The sequence below is a fragment of the Gopherus flavomarginatus genome, chromosome 5, assembly GCF_025201925.1.
Source record: "Gopherus flavomarginatus isolate rGopFla2 chromosome 5, rGopFla2.mat.asm, whole genome shotgun sequence".
NCBI classification, from domain to species: domain Eukaryota; kingdom Metazoa; phylum Chordata; order Testudines; family Testudinidae; genus Gopherus; species Gopherus flavomarginatus.
The window spans coordinates 83,536,474-83,557,878 of NC_066621.1; the positions used below are offsets into that span (position 1 = coordinate 83,536,474).

Genomic DNA, 21,405 nt, shown 5'->3' on the forward strand with positions numbered 1-21,405 from the left:
AGTCCAACTCCGCACTGAGCACCGCGGCATCCGTACACAGTGCTCCACCAGCACCGTCCGCGAGTCGGCACCAATTCCCCCTCCGCAGCTTCTGTGAAGAAGCCAAAAAAGATTGTGAGGGGAAGATCTCCTATCTCCCTAAAGGGAAAGGAGAGGACTAGGGGTGAGCCACGACCTGTGTCGGGCAGCTCAACACTCCCATTGGGAACTTGGGCCTCAGGTTGAGCGGTGCAGCCCATCCCGTACTTCGCTTGTGACTCCAGATAGCGGTGCAGGCCCAGGCCAGCTTCAGGTGCTGTTGACACCTGAAGTCCTTCAAACAGCTCAGGTGATCCTGACCCTCGCAGTGCTGCCCACACCAGCTCCAGCAGTACCTCGGTCTTCGGGAAAACCTGCATTGGGACCTATATGTGTGGCCCCGCCTCAGTGGCACCGTTCCCCATCGAGAGGGACGTCCTGCTATCACTCGTCCACCTGAAACCGTCATGCCTCAGGACTAGCGGGGCAGGCTCAGCAGAGCCCTCTTTGGTCCCGCACTAGGGGCACCAATTTAGGGACTCAAGGCGCACCTCACTAGTGGAATGGCGCAGATCCTCTGAGACATGCGCCACCCAGCAAGAACTCCAGGACCAGCCCCCACCTTCTCCAAGGTCCTGATACCAATCCTGGGACCGATCAGATACCAGAGACCGCCGATTGCTGGGCCGTCTGCCCATCTCCAAGAAGGAGATTGCCCTACTCAGGACGATTCTCCTGGCAACCGACCCGTAGTAGCTTCTGGTCGACGTCCCGGTACTAGTCAAGTAGCGTGAGGCATGGATCGCCGGGTATCCGATGCAGTTCCGCCTTACGCCGTCAGTCCCCGAGAGCCAGACCAAGACAGTCTCATTTGGACAGGTCAGCTTCAGGCCACAGCAGCCAGCACCAGTCGGACAAGAGCCACCACTCAGCCTGATCCTGGTCACCCGGTACCGACCGCTACGCTGGTAACTCTGGCTCGGAACAAAGGTCTCTGACTGCAGGGCAAGTCCCGGTACCGATGATGCAGACTACATTATCAGCAGTGAAACTAGCCCGATGGCCCCAAGAGCAGTGGCCGGTGCCATGGTACCCGACACAACTTTCCCAGGCTGCCCGATCAGTTTCGGGAGCCTCAGAAAGGCCAGCAGCCTTGGTATCCTAGCCCTTTCTGGTGCTCGAGGTAAGACCCTGCAGGTTCAGGAGAACCCAGGGGAACAAGCTGCTGGACCACCAGTGGACGTGGATGTTCCTGTGGCACTGGCATCGTCCTCATCGTTGCCGGACAAGGCTGTCATGGGGTCCCCTCACCCAGTGCCTTCAGGATGATGCCAGGGCTCACCAGGAACTTTTGAAGAGGGTCACTTCTAATCTGGGGCTTCAGGCAGAGGAATTAGAGAGTCCAAGGGCTGTTCCGTGTGATGTCCTTGTCTCCCGCAAGGTGGCCCTACCCCTTCATTAAGGAGTCTCCAAAACCACTAATGCCCTGTGGCAGACCCCCACTTCCCTGACCCCATCTTTGAAAGGGCCAAACTTAAGTACTTTGTGCCAGCCAAAGGGCATGAGTACTTATATTCCCATTCTGCCCCCAGTTGCCTTGTGGTCGAGGCGGTTAACCACAAGGCGAGGCAGGGATAACCTGGGACCACCCCCAAAAATAAAGACTTGAGAAGGATGGATCTTTTCGGACATAAAGTTTATTTGTCTTCCAGCCTTCAGTTGAGAGTAGCCAACCACCATGCCCTCCCTGGCCAACATGACTTCAATATGTGGCAAGCCATGGCCAAGTTCAAAAGGTTGCTCCCTGACGCTTCCAAGGAGGAGTTCGGAGCAATCTTCGATGAGGGTATAACTGCAGCTAGGGTGGCCCTCCATGCGGCATCTGATGCTGCTGCCTGCAGCACGGCTTCCAGTATCTCCATGCGGTGAGTCTCTTGGCTGCTTCTCTCTGGGTTGTCCCCGAAGACCCAGCAGTCAATGCTGTATTGCCCTTCGACAGCAGGCCCCTATTTGCGGAGCAAACAGACAGCAAGTTGCATGGCCTCAAGGACTCCCACACCACCCTAAAAACCCTGGGTCTCTACACCCCAGCCCCGGCGCATAAGTGGTTCAAACTGCAGCGGGGCCAGGGAGTCTGCCTCGACAGGACCAGCCCCATAAATGAGCCAAGGGTTACAAGTGCCGCCTGAGCCACCTGCCATCAACCTCTGCCCAGTCGGGCTTGACCTGTAATAAGCAGGGAGCCAAACAGTTGTTTTGAGTGTGCGGTGAGGGTGGCCTACCAGACTCTTCCCCGGATCCATCTTTCCCAGTGCTCTCCAACCGCCTTTCTCCTTTCCTTCCAGCTTGGACTGCTATAACTTCGGACCGCTGGGTCCTCAACACAGTGGAATGGGATTATACCCTCCAGTTCCTTTCTATCCCCCTTCTCCAGCCCTCTTCAGGGAACCCTCTCATGCAAGTCTCCTCACACAGGAGGTGAAGGGGTTACTACAGCTGGATGCGGTGGAAGAAGTTCCTCTCGAGTACAGGAACAAGGGGTTCTATTCCTGGTACTTTTTAATCCCAAAGGTGGTCTGCGGTCCATCTTGGACCTGCAAGTCCTCAACAAGTACTTCCAGAAGCTAAAATTCCACATGGTCTCTCTGACTTCTATTATCCTCTCCCTGGATCCAGGAGACTGGTATGCCACCCTTGCTTGGACTCATACTTCCACATAGCGAGCTTTCAAGGACACAGACACTTCCTCTGGCTTACTGTGGGGTCCCAGTTTACAGTCCTCCTGTTGAGCCTGGCAACGGCACTGAAGGTGTTTACCAAGTGCATGTTGGTGGTAGCGGCTTACCTCAGGCTCTGGGGTATCCAGATATACCCGTACCTCAACAACTGGCTCGTCAAGGGCAGCTCCAGGTCTCAAGTTACGGTGCTTCAAGCCATGTGCCGCTCTCTGGGCCTGCTGGTGAATGCCAAAAAATCAACATTTGTGCCAGTGCACAGGATAAAGTTCATCGGAGCGGTCCTCGACAATACCTGCACCAAGGCGTTCCTGCTGCTGGAAAGGTCCACATGATGATGAACCTCATTGCGGAAGTCTCCGCATTCCCTCTGACTACAGCCAGGGTCTGTCTGCACCTGCTGGGCCACATGGCAGCATGTACTTATGTGGTCTGCCATGCCAGGCTCCGGATGTGGCCCCTGCAACAATGGCTGGTGACAGTCTATTCCCAGTCCTGAGACCCCCCTGGAGAAGATCGTTACCATTCCCCAGGCAATACTTACCTTACTGCAATGGTGGACTGACCGGACACTCCTGGAAGGGGTTCCATTCAACAACCCTCCTCGCTCCATCAAGTTGGTGTCAAACGCCTCGACTGGGGGCATATCTCAGCAACTTTCAGACACAGGATGTGGTCCCCAGAGGAGACACAGTTACGCATAAATGTCAAAGAGCTCCAAGCAGTCCAGCTGGCATGCACAGTCTTCTTGCCCCACCTGTCGGGCAGGGTGGTACAAATCCTGACGGACAACACAGCCTTGATGTTCTACATCAACAGATAAGGGGGAGCGCACTCGTCAGCTCTCTGTCAGGAGGCACTCCATCTGTGGGACTTCTGCATCAGCCTTGAAATCCAACTGGAAGCTTATTGCCTTCCCGGCATCAGGAATACACTCGCAGACCAGCTCAGCAGAGACTTCTCCTCTCACCACGAGCGTTCACTCCATACAGAGGTAGCCTGCATGATATTCCAAAGGTGGGGAACTCCCCAAGTGGACTGTTTGCTACCAAACAGAACAGGAAATGCTACCAGTTTTGTTCTCAACAGGGTCTGAGCAAAGCGTCCCTCTCCAATGCCTTCATCCTGTTGTGGTCAGGAAGCCTTATGTACGCATTCCCTCCAGTTCCATTCATCAGCAGGGCCCTGGCAAAGATCTAGCGAAACCAGGCACGGGTCATCATGATCGGCCCAATGTGGCCTCGCCAGCATTAGTTTGGCATGCTCATGAGCCTGTCAGCGGCCCCTCCCTGGCCCCTTCCCAACCGACTGGACCTGCTATCATAGGACCACGGTCGGCTCTTACATCCTGACCTCGGATCCCTCCACCTCTCGACGTGGATGCTGCAGGGCTGAACCTGGAGGAGCGGACCTGTTCGGAAGGAGTCCAACAGGTTCTTCTGGAAAGTAGGAAGCCCTCAACTAGACTGACTTACCTGCCCAAGTGGATGAGGTTTTCCTGCTGGCCGTCCGAACAGGCATCTCTCCCTTGCTTTCCTCCATACAGGCTGTCCTGGACTACTTGCTCTATTTGAGGAACCAAGGCCTGGCACACTTCCATTAGAGTGCATCTTGTGGCCATCTCCGCTTTTCACCCACCGATCCAAGGACAGATGGTGTTTTCCCATGACATGATGGTCAGATTCTTGAGAGGGCTGGAGAGACTCTTCCTGAGGTGTGGGCTCTCGTCATGCAGTGGGATTTTAGCTTGGTCCTCTCTAGGCTCACTGGCCCGCCCTTTAAATCTCTGGGTTCCTGGTCCCTTTCTCATCTGTCATGGAAGGTCAGGTTCCTGGTGGTACTGGTTCAGCCCAGCTGCAGACAACTTACATTGTACCTCAGCAATGCTCCACCTTCCCATTGCTCCATCCTTTTCAGTAGACATTCCCTAAAACTGATGCAGATGTTTTGGGCATCATTTAAACTAACAGAAAGCAAAGCAACCAAGAGCTACAGGTGAAGCTTCAAGTTAGCCTCACTATCCCTTAGGGGGGAGGGATAGCTCAGTGACCTTGTCTAAACTTGGCTAAACCCAGGCCAATCCTTGAGGGGGCCATTTGGGAATTTAGTTGGGGATTGGTCCTGCTTTGAGCAGGGGGTTGGACTAGATGATCTCCTGAGGTCCCTTCCAACCCTAATAATCTATGATTCTATGATCCATACCTCACCCCAATGTGCCTACCTGTTGTAGCCCAGAAAATGAGAAATTTTGTGTGATTCTGAGACCTCTGCAAGGCATGGACCCCACACAGAGAGACGATTAGAATTTCAGGCCTGTTTCTGAATTTACTTGCTTCATTGGGTACCATTTAGACTCTTCATGGAGGGGTGAGCACTTTATAGGGGTCACCTTTTAATTTTGGGTGAGAAGGCTAGTGCTTCTTGATCATCACTTGCAAAAAGCTTCTCGAGAGTCTTGCACTTTCACCTCCTCACTTCCTAGCCAGTTGATACCTGATTTGTAAAGTTTTCCTATTGTTCTTTCTTTAGATCTATCTTACATGGAGCCCAGACTTACTTCCTGGTATGGGGAACTTCCTTACACTTACTCCAGGTTAACAATGCAGCCAAATCCTAATGTACGTATTAATTTATGATGGCTTTTTCTTTGTAGATTGCAGTAATAACTTTTTTAAAGTTTTTTAAAAGATAGGCAAACATTTGCACTGTGGATCCCATCTGATTCCTGATTACCAAAGTAGGTCAATGGTGTATATGCCTGCTTTATGGAATTTCATTATTTGTGGATTTATTCAGACTTATAATTTATCACTTTGATGAGGAGCCTTTTCTGGTGGTAGGGTATTAGCAATCGCTACTCCTAAATTCTATTCCAGGTTCTTCTTCTGACCAAGTTCTGACCTTGGGCATGTCTCTTAACCATTCTGTATGCCTCAGAGACAATATAATGTTCTTTATGATAATAAACTCCCTTTAAGAAACTTTAAAAATAAACACTTCTTGATTCTTCTTTAGGCAGCATTCAGGCATATTCTCGCTACGTGTCTGAGTGTAATCAGATTAGTACACATGACCTGTCTGTTTAGCAAGATCAGATTGTACCGTATAATTTCCCACGCCATTTTGCTATTTTTGAAGGGTCAGAAACATTGCAAAGTGACTTTGTTGACTTTTTGTTCATGCTCAGTCACACTCTGTCAACATTGTTGTCCATTTGGACTGTGTCCAGACGTTTCTTTGTTTGAAATTTCCATGGCAATAGATTCCCCTGTGTTAAGCCATAAATTAAGAATAACTAGTGAGAACTAGGTTACATGAGAGAGGGCTTCTGTCGAGTCCCAGATATCTTCACTGCTGCCAAGGAAAGATACATCCCAACAAAGCAGAATTTGAGGGAAATGGGATTTTGCACACAGTGCTTGAGTAAACAATCTGAGATGGAAGGGTCTGGCAGTCATGATAATGCTCTAGTAAAGGCTGTGTAATTTAGGATGGAAAAATACAGACAGCCCATGGATTGGGATGTATTCAGTTACATAGTGTTTTATTTAAATGTTTTCTAGAAAGAGGTGGTGGAATCTGGATGGCTCTGGAGGTTGGCAATGCCATATGGAGCCTTTCCACCTGCTGATCGGTTGTTCAAATCCAGCTCAGAATAGCTAAGCAGTGAAAGCTATTAGCAGTTGGTGGGAGGTTAGTATGAGGTTAGAGACAAGGCAAGGTGGTGGGTTAGTATGAGGAAAACTTGCCTACCACTGTGTGTGATGTACTTCTTATATGAAAAGGCAAAGACCCTCAGTCTTCAGGACTGTTAGTGATTCTCTCTCTCTCTCCCCTCCCCTTTTCTGATTCCTTTGCAGCTGGGGATTTCCCTGATGTGAAGGAATCCTCCAGTGACATAAAGTTTGCAGAGCTCTGGCAATCCCTGCCTGGCAGAATGGGACCATTACCCCAGTGTATCTTAAAGCAACCTTAGGATCCAGGTAGAGGGATAGAGGTTTAGAGCATAGCTTAGCCACATCGAAGTATCAGGCCCTGGAAGTTTGATATGTAGCAGTGTGGGGATAATAGGAACTTGAAACCCTCCCAAGTGCAATATGTGCTTATAGTTGTGTGAATCATGGTATTAGAAAAATGTTTCCTTGTAAGCAGTGAAATATTTGGTAACCTGGTAACCTTTCATAACAAGAGGACTTCAGTTACTGCTCATTTACAGTGGAGTTCCTTTTGAATCACGCATTCACATCCACATTTCTACCTGATGAGGTTGCCGATGGGAATATTGTCAGAGTGGAAATCAAAGAAATTAAGTAATGATCAAGCAGTTACTAGAAAGTGGTGCTGGTAATTCCTCGTGAGCCCTCTCCTGTCAGTTCATTTCAAATTCCTCACAAACTGTAATCCTGTAGATCCAATGGTTTTCTTTCTTTAGGCAGCCCACTTGTTAAATGTGACACTTCAATGCAATGATCTCCCTGAACTACAAGCTATTTTCATAGATAATCATTCACATGGCACCTAGGTATTGATGGTGGTGACTGAACTAGAAATACCTAGGATAGATAAGAATGCTGTGATTAGGTTCCAATGCCAGAGCCAGTAGATAAATGGACCCCTGGTGAACATGAAGGAGGCAATGTGGTCTTTTAAGTAGAGGAGGAGACTGGGAGTCGAGACTCCTGGGTTCTAGTCCGTCCTCTGCCCCGACTTGCGGTGCAACCTTGAATAAATCCATTAACCTCATGTGCCTCAATGTTTCCCTTATATAATGGGGGTAATGATTCTGACATATCTCACATTGGGGCTAGAAACTTAGTTACTGGCTAAAAGCACTAAGAGATCCTCAAATGAAAGGCATGATATAAATATGTAAAATCATTATTAAATACCCATGATGCATTGAAAGCAATTACAGTAGAATCTGTATAATTGCTATAGACACTGGTCACAGAAACGTTAACAATACAATGACTGTAGTTCATGGAGATTGAGATCCACTTATGTCTTGAATCACTTTATAACAAACTATTAGAACATTAAAATCAAAGCACAGAAGGTGAGCTAGACTCATTAAGCAGTACTATTAGAGCAGGGAATGCAGGGACACAGAATGGCAATGTTATGCCAGCACTCACCTTGTACTCCTGGTGAACAACCCTAGGCTTCATGTGCCAGTTAGCCACTGGTTCCAGAAGGGCTGACTTCCTCATGAGTTGCAAAACTGAGGTCTTGACCATTTGTGGTCATAGAAGATTGCAGTTCAGTGTTCTTTAGTCATCATCTCAGTTAGCAGCCATAATGTTTATCCCTGGGCCTTTTAAGCAGATTTCATTCTCACAGTTAACCAGGAGGGCTGTAACAGCCACAGTGCTATGAAAGGCCAGGTGGGCGTGCAAGGCAGAATAGCAGCATGGCTTTGGTGGTGAAATAGCAATGACTCAGTGCTACCATGACCACACAGAGCAGAAGGGCTGCACTTCTGCTGCACTGGAAGCATGTACTAAAAGTTTAGGAGAGGCATAGGGTCAGTTGGCTTCATGTTTATTATGCAAAAATATTGTGGGCCTTGTACCCCTTCCAGTCCTAGTGATTTTGCCTTTGCTTTGCATCTCTGATACCCTGAAACTTTTCCCCTTCTGTGCTGGTACTTTCTCCAGTGCGTCTACCTCACCTCCTGCTCTTCTCCCTATGACCACTTTGCTGTACTGATTGCAGTGGCATCCTCTGCTGACCATGCTGAAGGAGCACGTCAAAAAGGCCACCAGTCATACCTTCAACTCTCTGCTCTGCAATCTGTACCGAAACGAGAAGGACAGTGTCGACTGGCACAGTGATGATGAGCCATCATTGGGGAGAAACCCTGTCATTGCCTCCCTCAGCCTTGGTGCCACCCGAATCTTTGAGATGAGGAAGAAACCCCCACCTGTGAGTGTTTTCTTACTCTCACCCTCATTCTCATTTTCTTGGGTCTTGGGATCTAGATAGCAGTGTGAGGTTCTCATCACTAGTAATACTACATTATTGTGAAATGCAAGATCCCCAAAAGGGAAGGACACTGTATCTGCTTTCCAATGTGTTATGTCCCACTCAAAATGACTCCAAAATACACCATAATCTGTATATGGTAAATACAGAAATCACTTCACCTATCTCTGAAATGCAGCCATTCTGAATTGGAATGCAACAGCTGTTTAACTGCACAGGAACATTTCACTACAGTGAAATTACGTTTTGAGGATTCCTGCAGCCATGGTAAAGACCTTCCAAGTTAGCTAGAGTAGTGATTCTCAACCTTTCCAGTCTAGTGTACCCCTTTCAGGAGTCTGATTTGTCTTGTGCACTCCAAGTTTCACTTTACTTAAAAAATACTTGCTTACAAAAATCAGACATAAAAATACAAAAAAATGTCACAGCACACTAGTACTGAAAAATTGGTTACTTTTTTTCTCATTTTTACCATATAATTATAAAATAAATCAAATTGAATATAAATATTGTACTTACATTTCAGGTATAGTATATAGAGCAGTATAAACAAGTCATTGTCTGTATGAAATTTTAGTTTGCAATGTTGCTAGTGTTTTTTGTGTAGCCTGCTGTAAAAGTAGGCAAACATCTGGATGAATTGATGTACCCTCTGGAAAACCTCTGTGTACCCCCAGGAGTACATGTACCACTGGTTGACAACCACTGAGCTAGAGCAGCATCAGGAGAAGCCCCTGCGAGAAGTGGGCACATAAAATTAGAAGGGGGTTCTCACACACAGACTTACTGAAATACTGTTTTTGTCACCAGTTAATTGATGCCTAACTATAAGGTATGTGGGATAAAGAGCAGCTCCAGTGGATATCCAGTACATAAAAGGCCTCTTACCAATGGCCACTCCTTGGCTGTGGTGTATGAGTGAGTAGTGAGAGATAATGGACTAGGGGCGAGGAGGAGAGCAATTTAATTTATTTCTCTGTGATGCCAAACTGCCTCATCATACCTCTCAAATTAAGCAGAGTTTGAGCCAGGCATTACTTGGATGGGCACCTCCTTGGACTCCCCCTGATTCTGCAGGAAATGGTATTGATGATTAAGTAGGTAGCACTCTCCCGTCTGAGTCAAGGCTGACCCAGCTGTGTTGGGAATGCTGTGCTTTCAGAAGGGCTGACTTCCTCATGAGTTGCAAAACTGAGGTCTTGACCATTTGTGGTCATAGAAGATTCCCTAGTAAAAGTAACAGATCAGTCCGGTATCCTGAGCTGACTGTATTTTGACTTTGGGCAGTTATATTGTCCCTTCTTATTCCTCCCTCTCTCTCCTAAACTGTTATGTGCTATTATTGTGTAATGTTAAATTGCTTCTGCATTTCAATGGTGGTGGAGTGGTTTTATATAGTTTGCAAGCACTTTGGGATGGAAGTTTCTGTCTATCTGTAAAATGTTGCTGTTGGCTTTGAATACATTGATGCAGAAAGCAATGTAGAAAACTACTAAACTATCAGGAAAAACCTCTTCATGTAGCAAGTACAGGGACTGTTAGAAGTTGCACTTTAGTAGTCTGCATGGACCATTTTGTTTCAAACAGTCAAGTTCACAATTGGAGGAGTAAATTACATGAGTCACATTTCATACTAATTTTCCCCACTCGTCTCTTCCTCAGTTTTTAGTATTTCTCTGATTCCAAAACAGGTGAGTCAGTCGCATCAGTGGTCATATTAGTGTGTAATGCCCTGGTGACAGGGAAAGTCAACAGGAGACACCTTTGGGAAGCTTTAGTTGGTGGCAGGATTGACTAGATGCAGGGAATATTTCTTTTGGGAGGGTCAGGGTTTAGCAAAATTTACTGAAATTCAATGTGAACGGTGCAGCTTTTCCTTAGCACTTGAAAGAAGCATATTAAATGTGCATAGCCTCTGGGCAAGCTTTCTATTCATTCTCAGCTCTGGAAATTTGTTCACTGTGGGGAAAGGAGAGAATCGCGCCCACTCCATACAAGTTTGACTGTTGCCTTTAACTTGATAGAACAATTTCTTATACAATGCAGTGTGGAGCAAAGTACGATTTCTTAACAGAAATATCCCTGAGGGCCACTCATTCCTTTCCTCAATATCCCTTCTGAATCTTAGTTTGTAAATAAAGAGTATTCCTTTGCATTGAAAGTGTGACATTCCTGGCAACATCAGTTGCTGGAAACATACTGGAACTGTTTACATCTTAGGCCACGTCCAGACTAGGAATTAAAATCGATTTTAGATACGCAACTTCAGCTACGAGAATAACGTAGCTGAAGTCGAATTTCTAAAATCGAGGTACTCACCAGTCTGGACGGGGCGGCATCGATGTCCGCGGCTCTCCGCGTCGATTCCGGAACTCCGTTCGGATTGATGGAGTTCCGGAATCGATGTAAGCGCGCTCGGGGATCGATACACCGCGTCCAGACTAGACGCGATATATCGATCCCCGAGCAATCGATTTTAACCCGCCGATGCCGCGGGTTAGTCTGGACGAGGGCTTAGAAGCAGATCACAGTATCTTCCTAACACCCTCTGCTTTTTTTTGCTCCTTGTCAATATGTCTCCATGAGATCTGCTATGGATCTTTTCTGGCATGGTGATGATTTATTGGGGCCAGGGATTTTGAGTGGTATAAAGTTTGACTGTGTTCTCAGAGAGATTGGAGCCAGAATATAAACGTTGTAATAGGAGAGCATTCTTCTCTGTCTCTCTCTATTATAGTATTTGCATCAGTGAATGCTACAGTTAATATTGCAAAAGAGTCTTCGCTATAACTCCTTAGTTGCATTTAGGCATAGCTTTCCATATATGAGCTCAGCTTAACATCTGCACTCTTGGAAAATTTCAGAGAAATTCAGTTCAGCTGGTTTGTGTATGAAACAGACATGTTTCCAGCTGTAAAAAGAAAAGTTTGGGTTACTTTAAGTTGCATTCAGATAACTGAAAAACAGCGTGAAGGTGTAAATCAACCTCTGCTAGAGAAATAAAATCAAGTCAAATTAGGAGGAGGAAGTTTTGGGTGGTATTTAAAGTAAGAAGTGACATAGGAAAACTTTCTTTTTGTTCATTTGGGGTTAAGGAGGATACCATGAATGGCATAAAGCACTGTAGGCTGCTGGGCCTACTCTCCCTCTCGATAGCAGTTCTTATGTCAGAATATGTCCTTCACAAGCAGAGGAGAATTTATTGTGGGAGGCTGCCAGGGATCCTTCTCACCCTGGTGGTATTGTGCAGGTTGTGCATCCCTGGGTAAACACGTTGCACAAAGTGATCACTCCATATCTGACCTATCAGTCCTCATCCTCAAAGGAATCACCTGCACAGCACCTTTAAAGGACAAGCATGAGAACTTAAATTCCTAATTCTGCTAGACGCTGAGTTAAGTCGATTTAAGTTACGTTGACAACCATATGCCGCTTTAATTACATCGAGTGTGCACATCCACACAACGGTCCTTCTGTTGGTGGAGTGCATCCACTGGTGGTGCTCTTTCAGCGACAGAATGTTGCATTGTGGATAGCTATCCCACTGTGCAGCTTGTCACTCTCTGCCACTGGGAGATCTGAGGATGGATCTCAGTGCATCATGGGGGCATGTTCACCATTCCATGATGCAGTTCTTTCCATCCATGGGCTTCTAACTTCATTTCATGCCTTTTTTGAACAGCCCCGGTAAACTCTGTACCCACCATCTCTGCCTGAAAGCATGGCTCCTGAACTGCTGACCAGTCTGGTAATGAGCATTATGAACACAATATGGCTGGTCCTGCAGTATTACATGAGCTGGGAAACAGAAGGTGAATCTGTGGTGCCTGCCCTGCTGTGTGAAATGAAAAGAAACAATTCACGATTGCTTCTGGCATTCACGGAGCAGCTGCACATGGTGGACTGTCTGTACTGAGCTTGGGAAACAAGCACTGAATAGTGGGATCACATCGTGATGCAGATATAGGATGACGAGCAGTGGCTGCAGAACTTTCAGATGCCAAAGCCACTGTCCTGGAACTGTGTGTGGAGTTCACCCTCCCCTGTGGTGCAAAGACACCAGAATGAGCGCTACCCTCTCAGTGGAAAAGCAAGTAGCGATAGCTGTGTGGAAGCTTGCAGATCTAGATTGCTACTGGTCAGTCTCAAATCAGTTTGGAGTTGGAAGGTCCACTGTGGGGGTTGCAGTGATACAAATGTGCAGGGCCATTAATCACCTCCTGCTATGAAGGACTGTGACTTTGGGTAATGTGTGGGAAATAATCGATGCCTTTGCAGCAATGGAATTCCCTAACTTCAGCGAGACAATATCCCAATTTTGACCCCAGCCATTTTGTGACAGAGTACATTAACAGAAAGGGCTACTTCTTCATGGTCTTGCAGGTGCTGGTAGCTCACAGGGGCCATTTCACTGATACCAATGTGGGTTGACCAGGGAAAGTTCATAACACACGCATCTTTAGAAACACGCTGCGTGCCAGGACTTTTTCCAAACTAGAAGATTCCAATGGGGGATGTGGAAATGCCCACAGTGATCCTTGGAGACCCTACCTGCCCTTTGCTTCTGTGGCTCATGAAGCCTTACACTGGGAACCTAGACAGCAACAAGGAGCATTTCAACACAGGACCAGGAGGTGCCGAATGACCATTGAATGTGCTTGTAGCTGATTAAAAGGTCGGTGGCACTGCCTTTTTGGCAGTTTAGACCTCAGTGAGGCAAATATTCTGATGGTCATAGCAGCTTGCTGCACTCTGCATAACATTTGCGAAGTGAAGAGGGCAAAGTTTCCCGATGGGTGGAGCTCTGAGGTGGATCAGCTGTCTGCTGATTTTGAGCAGCCAGATACCAGAGCAATTAGAGGAACTCAGCCTGGTGGCTGTTAGAATCAGGGAGGCTCTGAAGGAGCATTTTGATAATGAGCACCAGTAGTGTGTCTTTATGTGATATATTTGGTAAGGCAGTGTTTACTTGCCACCTTAAGTGGCCCCTGTAATGCTTGCTTCCTGAGCCTTTAATTGAAGGGGGTCTATCCTGCTTATAGCCACTTTGAATGTTAGCAGCAACTACCATGTGCATGACATGAATACTAGGCTTTAATAAAAGGATAAAACACCTTTTTTTCCTTTTTGCAAACAGGACATGGCAATGAGGAGCAGTCTCTTGGTTCAAGCTCTCACAGCTGTGTGTAACTCCAGCTTTCATCATGAAACCAGTCTCTAGGGGTGGGGTGGATTGCAAAGGGTGCTGTGATGGAACAGGAAAATGCAGGGAATGTGTTGGGGGAGTTTGGGGAGGGCATGTAATGGCATTCTGTTTTGGCTGCAGGGGGAGTCGTGCATAGATGTGTTCAGACTGCAGCAGTCTGAGGGACTTGAGCATCTCTGTCTGTCCCTCCCAGTAGCTTTATCATCTGCTCCTATCCATGTCTCCTTTCCAGGCTATCCAGCCTGTATTTTTCATTTATTGTCTCCTTCCACGGTCATGTTTCGCTGTGTGCTGCATCTGTTGACTGCAGCACTACTCTAAAAATCTCCTTCTGGTTCGCCTCCTTATCTGATAGAAGCGCTTTGCCAGTGTGTAGGGGTTGGTCCTCAAGGGCACATCTTTAGAAGCCAAAGAAACAATGAATAGAGATGGTGTGGAGTGTGCACTCAAAGCCATTAATCACAAAAGTAACGTACACCCCTTTCTCACGGTCTCTTTGCTAGCACACAGCTCAGTGGGAGTCCCAAATATGGTAAGTTTGTTAGGGGGTGGAGGTTGGGAATGGGTAAAAAGGGACAAAGGGTCTGAGTGGTTTGCGAAGAGGATCACTGTACACGCCTGGGGAGAGCTGGAGTAATCAAACCCGATATCTCATTTCTGAGGGTAACCCAGGGTGCAAGGGTGCAGCTCCTTCATGCATATGGCTTCAGACTGGGTCCATATGCTGCTCACCTGCCTGTCGCTTTGGTCCCTGCAGTAATAATTGCCAGTTGGTGCGGCAACGTTTCCTATAGCGAGGGCAGAAACAAGTTAGCTTTGCCAAGGAATCTTTGGCAGAGGATTGCAGAGTGTCTACACAAAAGTTTCCTAGAGATGTCTATGGAGGATTCCCTGGGACATCCCAGAGTACATTAACAAACTTTTCTGCCAGGTCTCCACTATGTAGCTTTATAGGCTCTGTTGTTAATTTCTATCTCTTATCCCTCCTTTACCATCTAACAAAATAAATGAGACCTCAGTCTCCTATCACTGTGCAATATCAAAGCAAAATGCCTGCTTACCAGCACTTGCTTCTCCTGCTTCATGAGCGCCAGAGCCAGAGTGCTGGGACTGACTAGACACCTCCAGAGTCAAAAATAGGCCTGGGATTGCCACGTCATCAATGACCCTGTCACACATCCTCCTCCAATTCCACTTTCTCATCCACCACTTTGTCCTCGGGGTTGACTCCACTGGCTGCTGCTTCCAGTTGCCCCAAAGTAACCATGGGGCGCTTGGCAGTGGGGTCACTGCTAAGGATGGCGTGCAGCTCCTCATAGACACAGCACGTCTTCAGCTCTGCACCAGAGTGATGGTTGGCCTCCCTTGCCTTCTGGTACCCCTGCCTCAGCTCCTTGATCTTAGCATAGCACTGTTGCATGTCGCTTTCATGTCCCTTCTCCTGCATGCCTTGAGCAATCTGCCCATAGATATCAAACTTCCTACAGTTTGAGCGAAGCTGCGAATGCGCAGCCTTTTCTCCCCACAGACCTAGCAGATCCAACAGCTCCCGTGTATTCCATGTGAGAGTTTATCTCTTGCGGAAAGCTGGCGTGGTCAGCTGGAAAGATGGTATGTGAACAGTCCATGCCACATAAACAAGAAGAGGAGTTTCAAAAATGCACAGGCCTTTAAGCAGGGAAGAGGGGCATGCCTGTGTACCTGCAGGGCAGCAGAGTTCAAACTGCTGACCAGAGCGGTCATGATGGGCATTGTGGGACACATCCTGGAGACCATTTAGGGTAACAAAAGCAAACTCACTGTCTACACTGGGGGGCATCACAAAAAGCTCTGTGTTGCTCGTAGAGGTGATTTTGTTTTGTCGGCATAGCAGGGGAGTTAAATCAGTGGGAGGAACACTGTTGTGTGTACACCTCCACTGCGTTATCGATGAAAGCTGATTTTTGTCAACAAAACTGTGTAGTGTAGGCAAGGCCTAAAAATCATGGTCTCAAAAGGGTAACTGGTTTTATGGCTCACAACTGATACTATTGCTAACTCTTCTTTGTCTGCAAAGTTTGCAAACCTTTGACAGAAAAGGTGTTAATTGCCCACTTCATTTTAAGTGATTTCTTACAATTTGTGTAAACCCCTTATGCTTAACAATCGGTCCCATCTTGTGTTTAGTTGTGACATTCTAGTTACCTTTTCCAGCCCTGAAGAAGAGCTCTGTGAAACTTGAAAGTTTTTCTTCTACCAACAGAAGTTGGTTCAATAAATGATAGTACCACACCTACCTTGTCTCTTCCATTAAAATGGCACCCTCATCTGGTATGAGAACATCTACTATGGGGGAGAAATAAACCTGTTCAAAGAGTTGCTCATGCCCTAAAATTATGCATTATGTAGGTATAATGTTTGTTATATGTGTTTACTACATATGTCTGTGGTTTTATATTGTCCAAGCTAGACAGGTGATGCCTTTTAAAATTCTTTCTCTAGTTCTATTTTGCATTTTAATGGAGATGTCTCTTGGAGGCTCTTGGGTTGGCTAAAAGGGAAGTATTCAATAGAATGTTCTAAAGCGTAATCCCCAGACCCAAGATAACCTTTGGATGAGTTTCTGTAAACAGTATCGTGTGCCTGAATGGTAATCAAGTTTAACATCTTATACAGCACATGATGCATGTTCTTTTCAAATTCTAAACACTGTGGTATTTTGACTAGCTTTGCAATTTCCCGTTGAGCTTCCTCTGACGCCAGAAGCTCAGTCAAGCAAGAATTGCAGGAGTCTGATGGAAATTATAGCCTTTCAAAATGTACCATCAAGACGTGATTGTCATATTTTAATATGCTATTCCTATTTTCTTGAAAAGATATAAACTTGACTTTAGGCATTTGGAGTCTGATTGCTGCTCTCTACAAAAAAAAAAGGTTAGGGGTCAGTGAACATAGTTTAGGAAGGGGAAGAAGAATTCAGATTAATAGTTGTCACAGGCTTTCAAGCTATCTAGTTTATCATCTGCTAGCATTAGAACTTCAGGTTATCCAGAGTTAATCCTGAAGCCCTTCTGAGGGGTAGATAAATAAATAAATCACTTCCCTCCAAAAATCAAATACCCAAGTGTTCTGTAGGTGCTTGTATTTTTGAGCTGAGCTTCTACTGAACAGATAATAGGAGATTCTGGTAATTTATTATTTTGGTTCAGGGATTTCAAAGGCCAATGTGCCTCTTTATATTTTGCCTCCTGATGCTGCCTCCAAAGTAGGGCTGTCAAAATGGAAGGTATTACAGATGTTAACCCTGGTGTCCTGGTTAGATTGGAACTTAGATTATGTTCTGCCAACCTGAAATTCCACCTCCATTTTCAGTTGGATACATGATTAGTCTCCTCTTCATGCTTTAACTCATGTAATGTTTCTGTGCTTAGGGAAACTGCTACTGGATTTCATAAGAGCATAAAAATGGCCATATTGGGTCAGACCAATGGTCCATCTAGCCCAGTATCCTGTCTTTTGATAGTAGCCAGTGCCAGGTGCTTCAAACGGAGTGAACAGAACAGGTAATCATCAAGTGATTCATCCCCTCCCGCCCATTCCCAGCTTCTGGCAAACAGAGGCTAGGGACACTTCAAAGCATGGCTTTGGATCCCTGCCCATCCTGGCTAATAGTCATTGATGGACCTATCCTCCATGAACTTATCTAGTTTTTTTTTTAACTCTGTAATAGCCTTGGCCTTCACAACATCCCCTGGCAATGAGTTCCACAGGTTCACTGTGAGGTTGTGTGAAGAAATACTTCCGTTTGTTTGTTTTAAACCTTCCACCTATTAATTTCATTTGGTGACCCCTATTTCTTGTGTTATCAGAATGAGTAAATAACACTTCATGATTGGTTTGGAGAAAGTAAATAAGGATTTTATAGACTTCAATTATATCCTCCTTTAGTCGTCTCTTTTCCAAGCTGAAAAGTCCCAGTCTTATGTATCCTCATATGGCAGCCATTCCATATCCTTAAATCATTTTTGTTGCCCTTTTCTCTACCTTTTCCAATTCCAATATCTTTTTTGATCTGCACACATAATTCAAGATGTGGGCATGCAATGGATTTATATAGAGGAAATATGATATTTTTCTGTCTTATCTATCCCTTTCATAATGATTCCCAACATTCTGTTAGCTTTTTTTGATTGTCGCTGCACATTGAGTGGATGTTTTCAGAGAACTATCCACAGTGACTCCAAGATCTTGTTCAGTGGTAACAGCTAAATTAGACTCCATAATTTTATATGTATAGTTGGGATTACGTTTTCCAATGTGCATTACTTTGCATTTATCAACGTTGAATTTCGTCTGCCATTTTGTTGTTCATTCACCCAGTTTTGTGTGGTCCCTTTGTAATTTTTCATGGTCTGCTTTGGACTTAACTATCTTGAGTAGTTTTGTATCATCTGCAAATGCTGCCACTTCTGAGGTGGCTTCATTTCACTTTTGGGTGAAGTAATCTTTGTGTGTACTCCGTATAAATGGCTTTGGAACCCTTTAGGATGAAAGGTGCCATGTAAATACAGTATGATGCATGGCATATTAAGGTAGAGCAGTGGTTCCCAAACCAGGGTTTGCGAAATGTTACAGGGGCTTCTCAGGAAAAAATTCCTAATGACGGACAGAGCTGTCCGTAGGGACCCCGAGCAGCACGGGGCCAGCAGCCCAGAGCCCCTGGACTTCCCAGAGTTAAGCAGATCAAAGCAAGCATATCTATCAAACTTCAAGACTCCTTATAAGAAATGGAAAGGGAGGTGGATATTTTTTTTGCTGTTTTAAAAATTAAATAGGTAGCTAGTCTTGGTTTTAAAATTATGAAAAACAAGTTTAAGCTTTTTTGTAATGTGCATTGTTTGCCTGGACTACTCAAGACCTGAATGCTTGTGTAGGAGGACTCTTTGAGTTGGCTTCTTAAATACTTTCCTACTGTTTCACATCTGATACTCCTTAATGAAACATAGGAGCCTTGTCTTATAACAGGCTTATTCAAAGTAATACAAGCTACAAAACTGAGATCTTGGAAGAATGTTACCATTTTCATAATGTAATAAAAATACTGTAATGATAAATAATAATTAATAATGTGTAATAAGCAAATCGTAAAAACAAATTTTATATTTGCAAGATCACCGCTTTTATAATTTATACTCAGGTAAAGGAGAAAATTCCTAGAAATATTCATTTTTAGGAGGGGGTTCGTGAGACTTGACATTTTAATAAAAGGGGTTCACCGGTTGTTAAAGTTTGGGAACCACTGATGTACAGACTTGCCTTGATAGAGAAAAAAATAAAAGCAGCCCCTCTCTGTCGCGCGCACACACACAACGTGAGGGCTGTAAAACAGTGTAAGCTACTGAGGTGGTAAAATAGTGCTGCTGAAGGGTGTGTGACAGACCCAGGCCAGTGTGGTACAGGAGTCTGGTAGAGGGCAAATATGCTAGTCACTGGCTGAGTAGTTTTCTGTTCCCTGAGTGACTGGAGCAGGGGCTGCACTGGAGTAATCAGGAACCTGCTAGAACCAATTAAGGCAGACAGGCCGATTAGAACACCTGCAGCCAATCAAAGCAGGCTAATCAGGGCACCTGGGTTTAAAAAGGAGCTCACTTCAGTCAGGGAGGGAGGAGCTAGAGGAGAGGAAGTGCGTGTGAGGAGCTGGGAGCAAGAGGCACAAGGAGCTGAAAGTGAGAGGCTGTGCTGCTGGAGGACTATGGAGTACAAGTGTTATCAGACACCAGGAGGAAGGTCCTGTGGTGAGGATAAAGAAGGTATTTGGAGGAGGCCATGGGGAAGTAGCCCAGGGAGTTGTAACTGTCATGCAGCTGTTACAAGAGGCACTATCGACAGCTGCAATCCACAGGGCCCTGGGCTGGAACCCGGAGTAGAGGGCGGGCCTGGGTTCCCCCCAAACCTCCCAATTCCTGATCAGACACAGGAGGAGTTTATCCAGACTGTGGGGAAGGTCACTGAGGTGAGCAAATCTGCCAATAAGCGCAGGACCCACCAAGGTAGAGGAGGAACTTTGTCACGGGTGCTAGATTGCTGGCCCAAGTTTTCATCCACTAACAGATACAGCATAATTAGTAGTAGTGCAAGTGTTTCCCAGGCAGCTCCACTGGTGTGTCTCAAATCATTAGGAGGTAGTGGCTTAGCCTCTAATGCATTCAGTCTTTGCCTATCTTCTGAGACAGCTGTCAAGGATACCAATGGTCTAAAAAGTGATTTATTGCAAAGTTGACATTTGTCAGCTAGAAACTGGAACCCTTCAGTTCATTTCATATAGGCCACTGAAGACCTGTCACATGGTGACGTGTTCCTAGAGTCATTGAGTTTTCAGGCCAAAAGGCACTACCAACTCATCTAGTCTTATCACCTGTATATCACTGGCCCCCAACACCACTCAGAACCCACACGCTAAACTCAGCAACTGAAAATAGTAAAAGTATAATAGTCCACAGGCAACTAGACTGCTTTGAGCCATAGGCAGACAGTTTTAGGGACCAAGGCACACCAGTGCCCGAGGTCTCAGCAAAGGCAAGGAAATAATTGAGAATCCAGGCAAGTGACCTGTACCCATATGCTCCATAGGAAGGTGAAACCTTCCACCCCCCAACGTCACTGCCAGTCTGACCTGAGGGAGAATTTCTTCCTGCATCTAAGGGCTGCTGAGCCTTGTCCTTTACCCTCATGAGTGACACCATCATACAATTGCACTTGTAAACTTGTCCAGCTCCCTTAAAATTAATTAAGTTGTTTTTCCCCGGAATTCCTATTGGGAGGGTGTTGCACAACCTCACCCCTCTGATGGTTAGAAATCTTCTAATTTTCAGCATGAATTTGCTCATGGCCCGTTTATATCCATTTGTTCTTGTGCCAGTGTTCTCCTTTACCTTAAATAGCTCTTCACCTCCATGATATTTAACCTCTGGTGTATTTATAGAGAGTAATCATATCCCCACTCAGTCTCCTTTCCACTAGACTAAACAAGCTAAGTTCTTCCAGTGTCCCCTTATAAGAGAAGCCCTCCTTTCCCCTGATCATCTTAGTAGCTCTTCTCTGCATCTGTTCCAGTTTGAATTCATCTTTCTTTAGCATGGGTGATCAGGATTGTACACGCTATTCCAGATGAGGTCTTACCTTGTGCCCTGTACACTGGCATTAATTTTTCTCTATCTATACTGGTAGTGCCTTGCCTGATACTTCCTAGGATCATATATGCCTTTTTCACAGTTACATCACATTGGTGGCTCATCATCCTGATATCACCCACATACCCAGGTCTCTCTCTTCCTGTCATTTCCAGCTGATGAGTGCTTAGGTTGTAGAAGATTCTTATTAGAGCCTATGTACATGACCCTGAACTAGGTACTCTTGAATTGCATCCTGTTAATGTACTCCAGTCTTAAGTCATCCAGATCTTTCCATATAATATTTTGATCC

The 21,405-nt window shown here is 45.8% G+C and overlaps 1 protein-coding gene across 2 annotated transcripts in view; it reads left to right on the forward strand.

Annotated features, from left to right (window-relative positions):
* ALKBH3 (alkB homolog 3, alpha-ketoglutarate dependent dioxygenase) overlaps nt 1–21,405 on the forward strand; it is a 62,694-nt gene that overhangs the window by 19,391 nt on the left and 21,898 nt on the right. For both annotated transcript variants that reach the window (XR_007774682.1, XM_050955482.1), the window contains exons 7-8: nt 5,283–5,371; nt 8,469–8,678. Coding sequence is in view for 1 of the 2 variants with exons in the window: in XM_050955482.1 (XP_050811439.1) it covers nt 5,283–5,371; nt 8,469–8,678 (299 nt within the window). In the remaining variant the exon portion in view is untranslated. The remainder of the gene's footprint in view (nt 1–5,282; nt 5,372–8,468; nt 8,679–21,405) is intronic.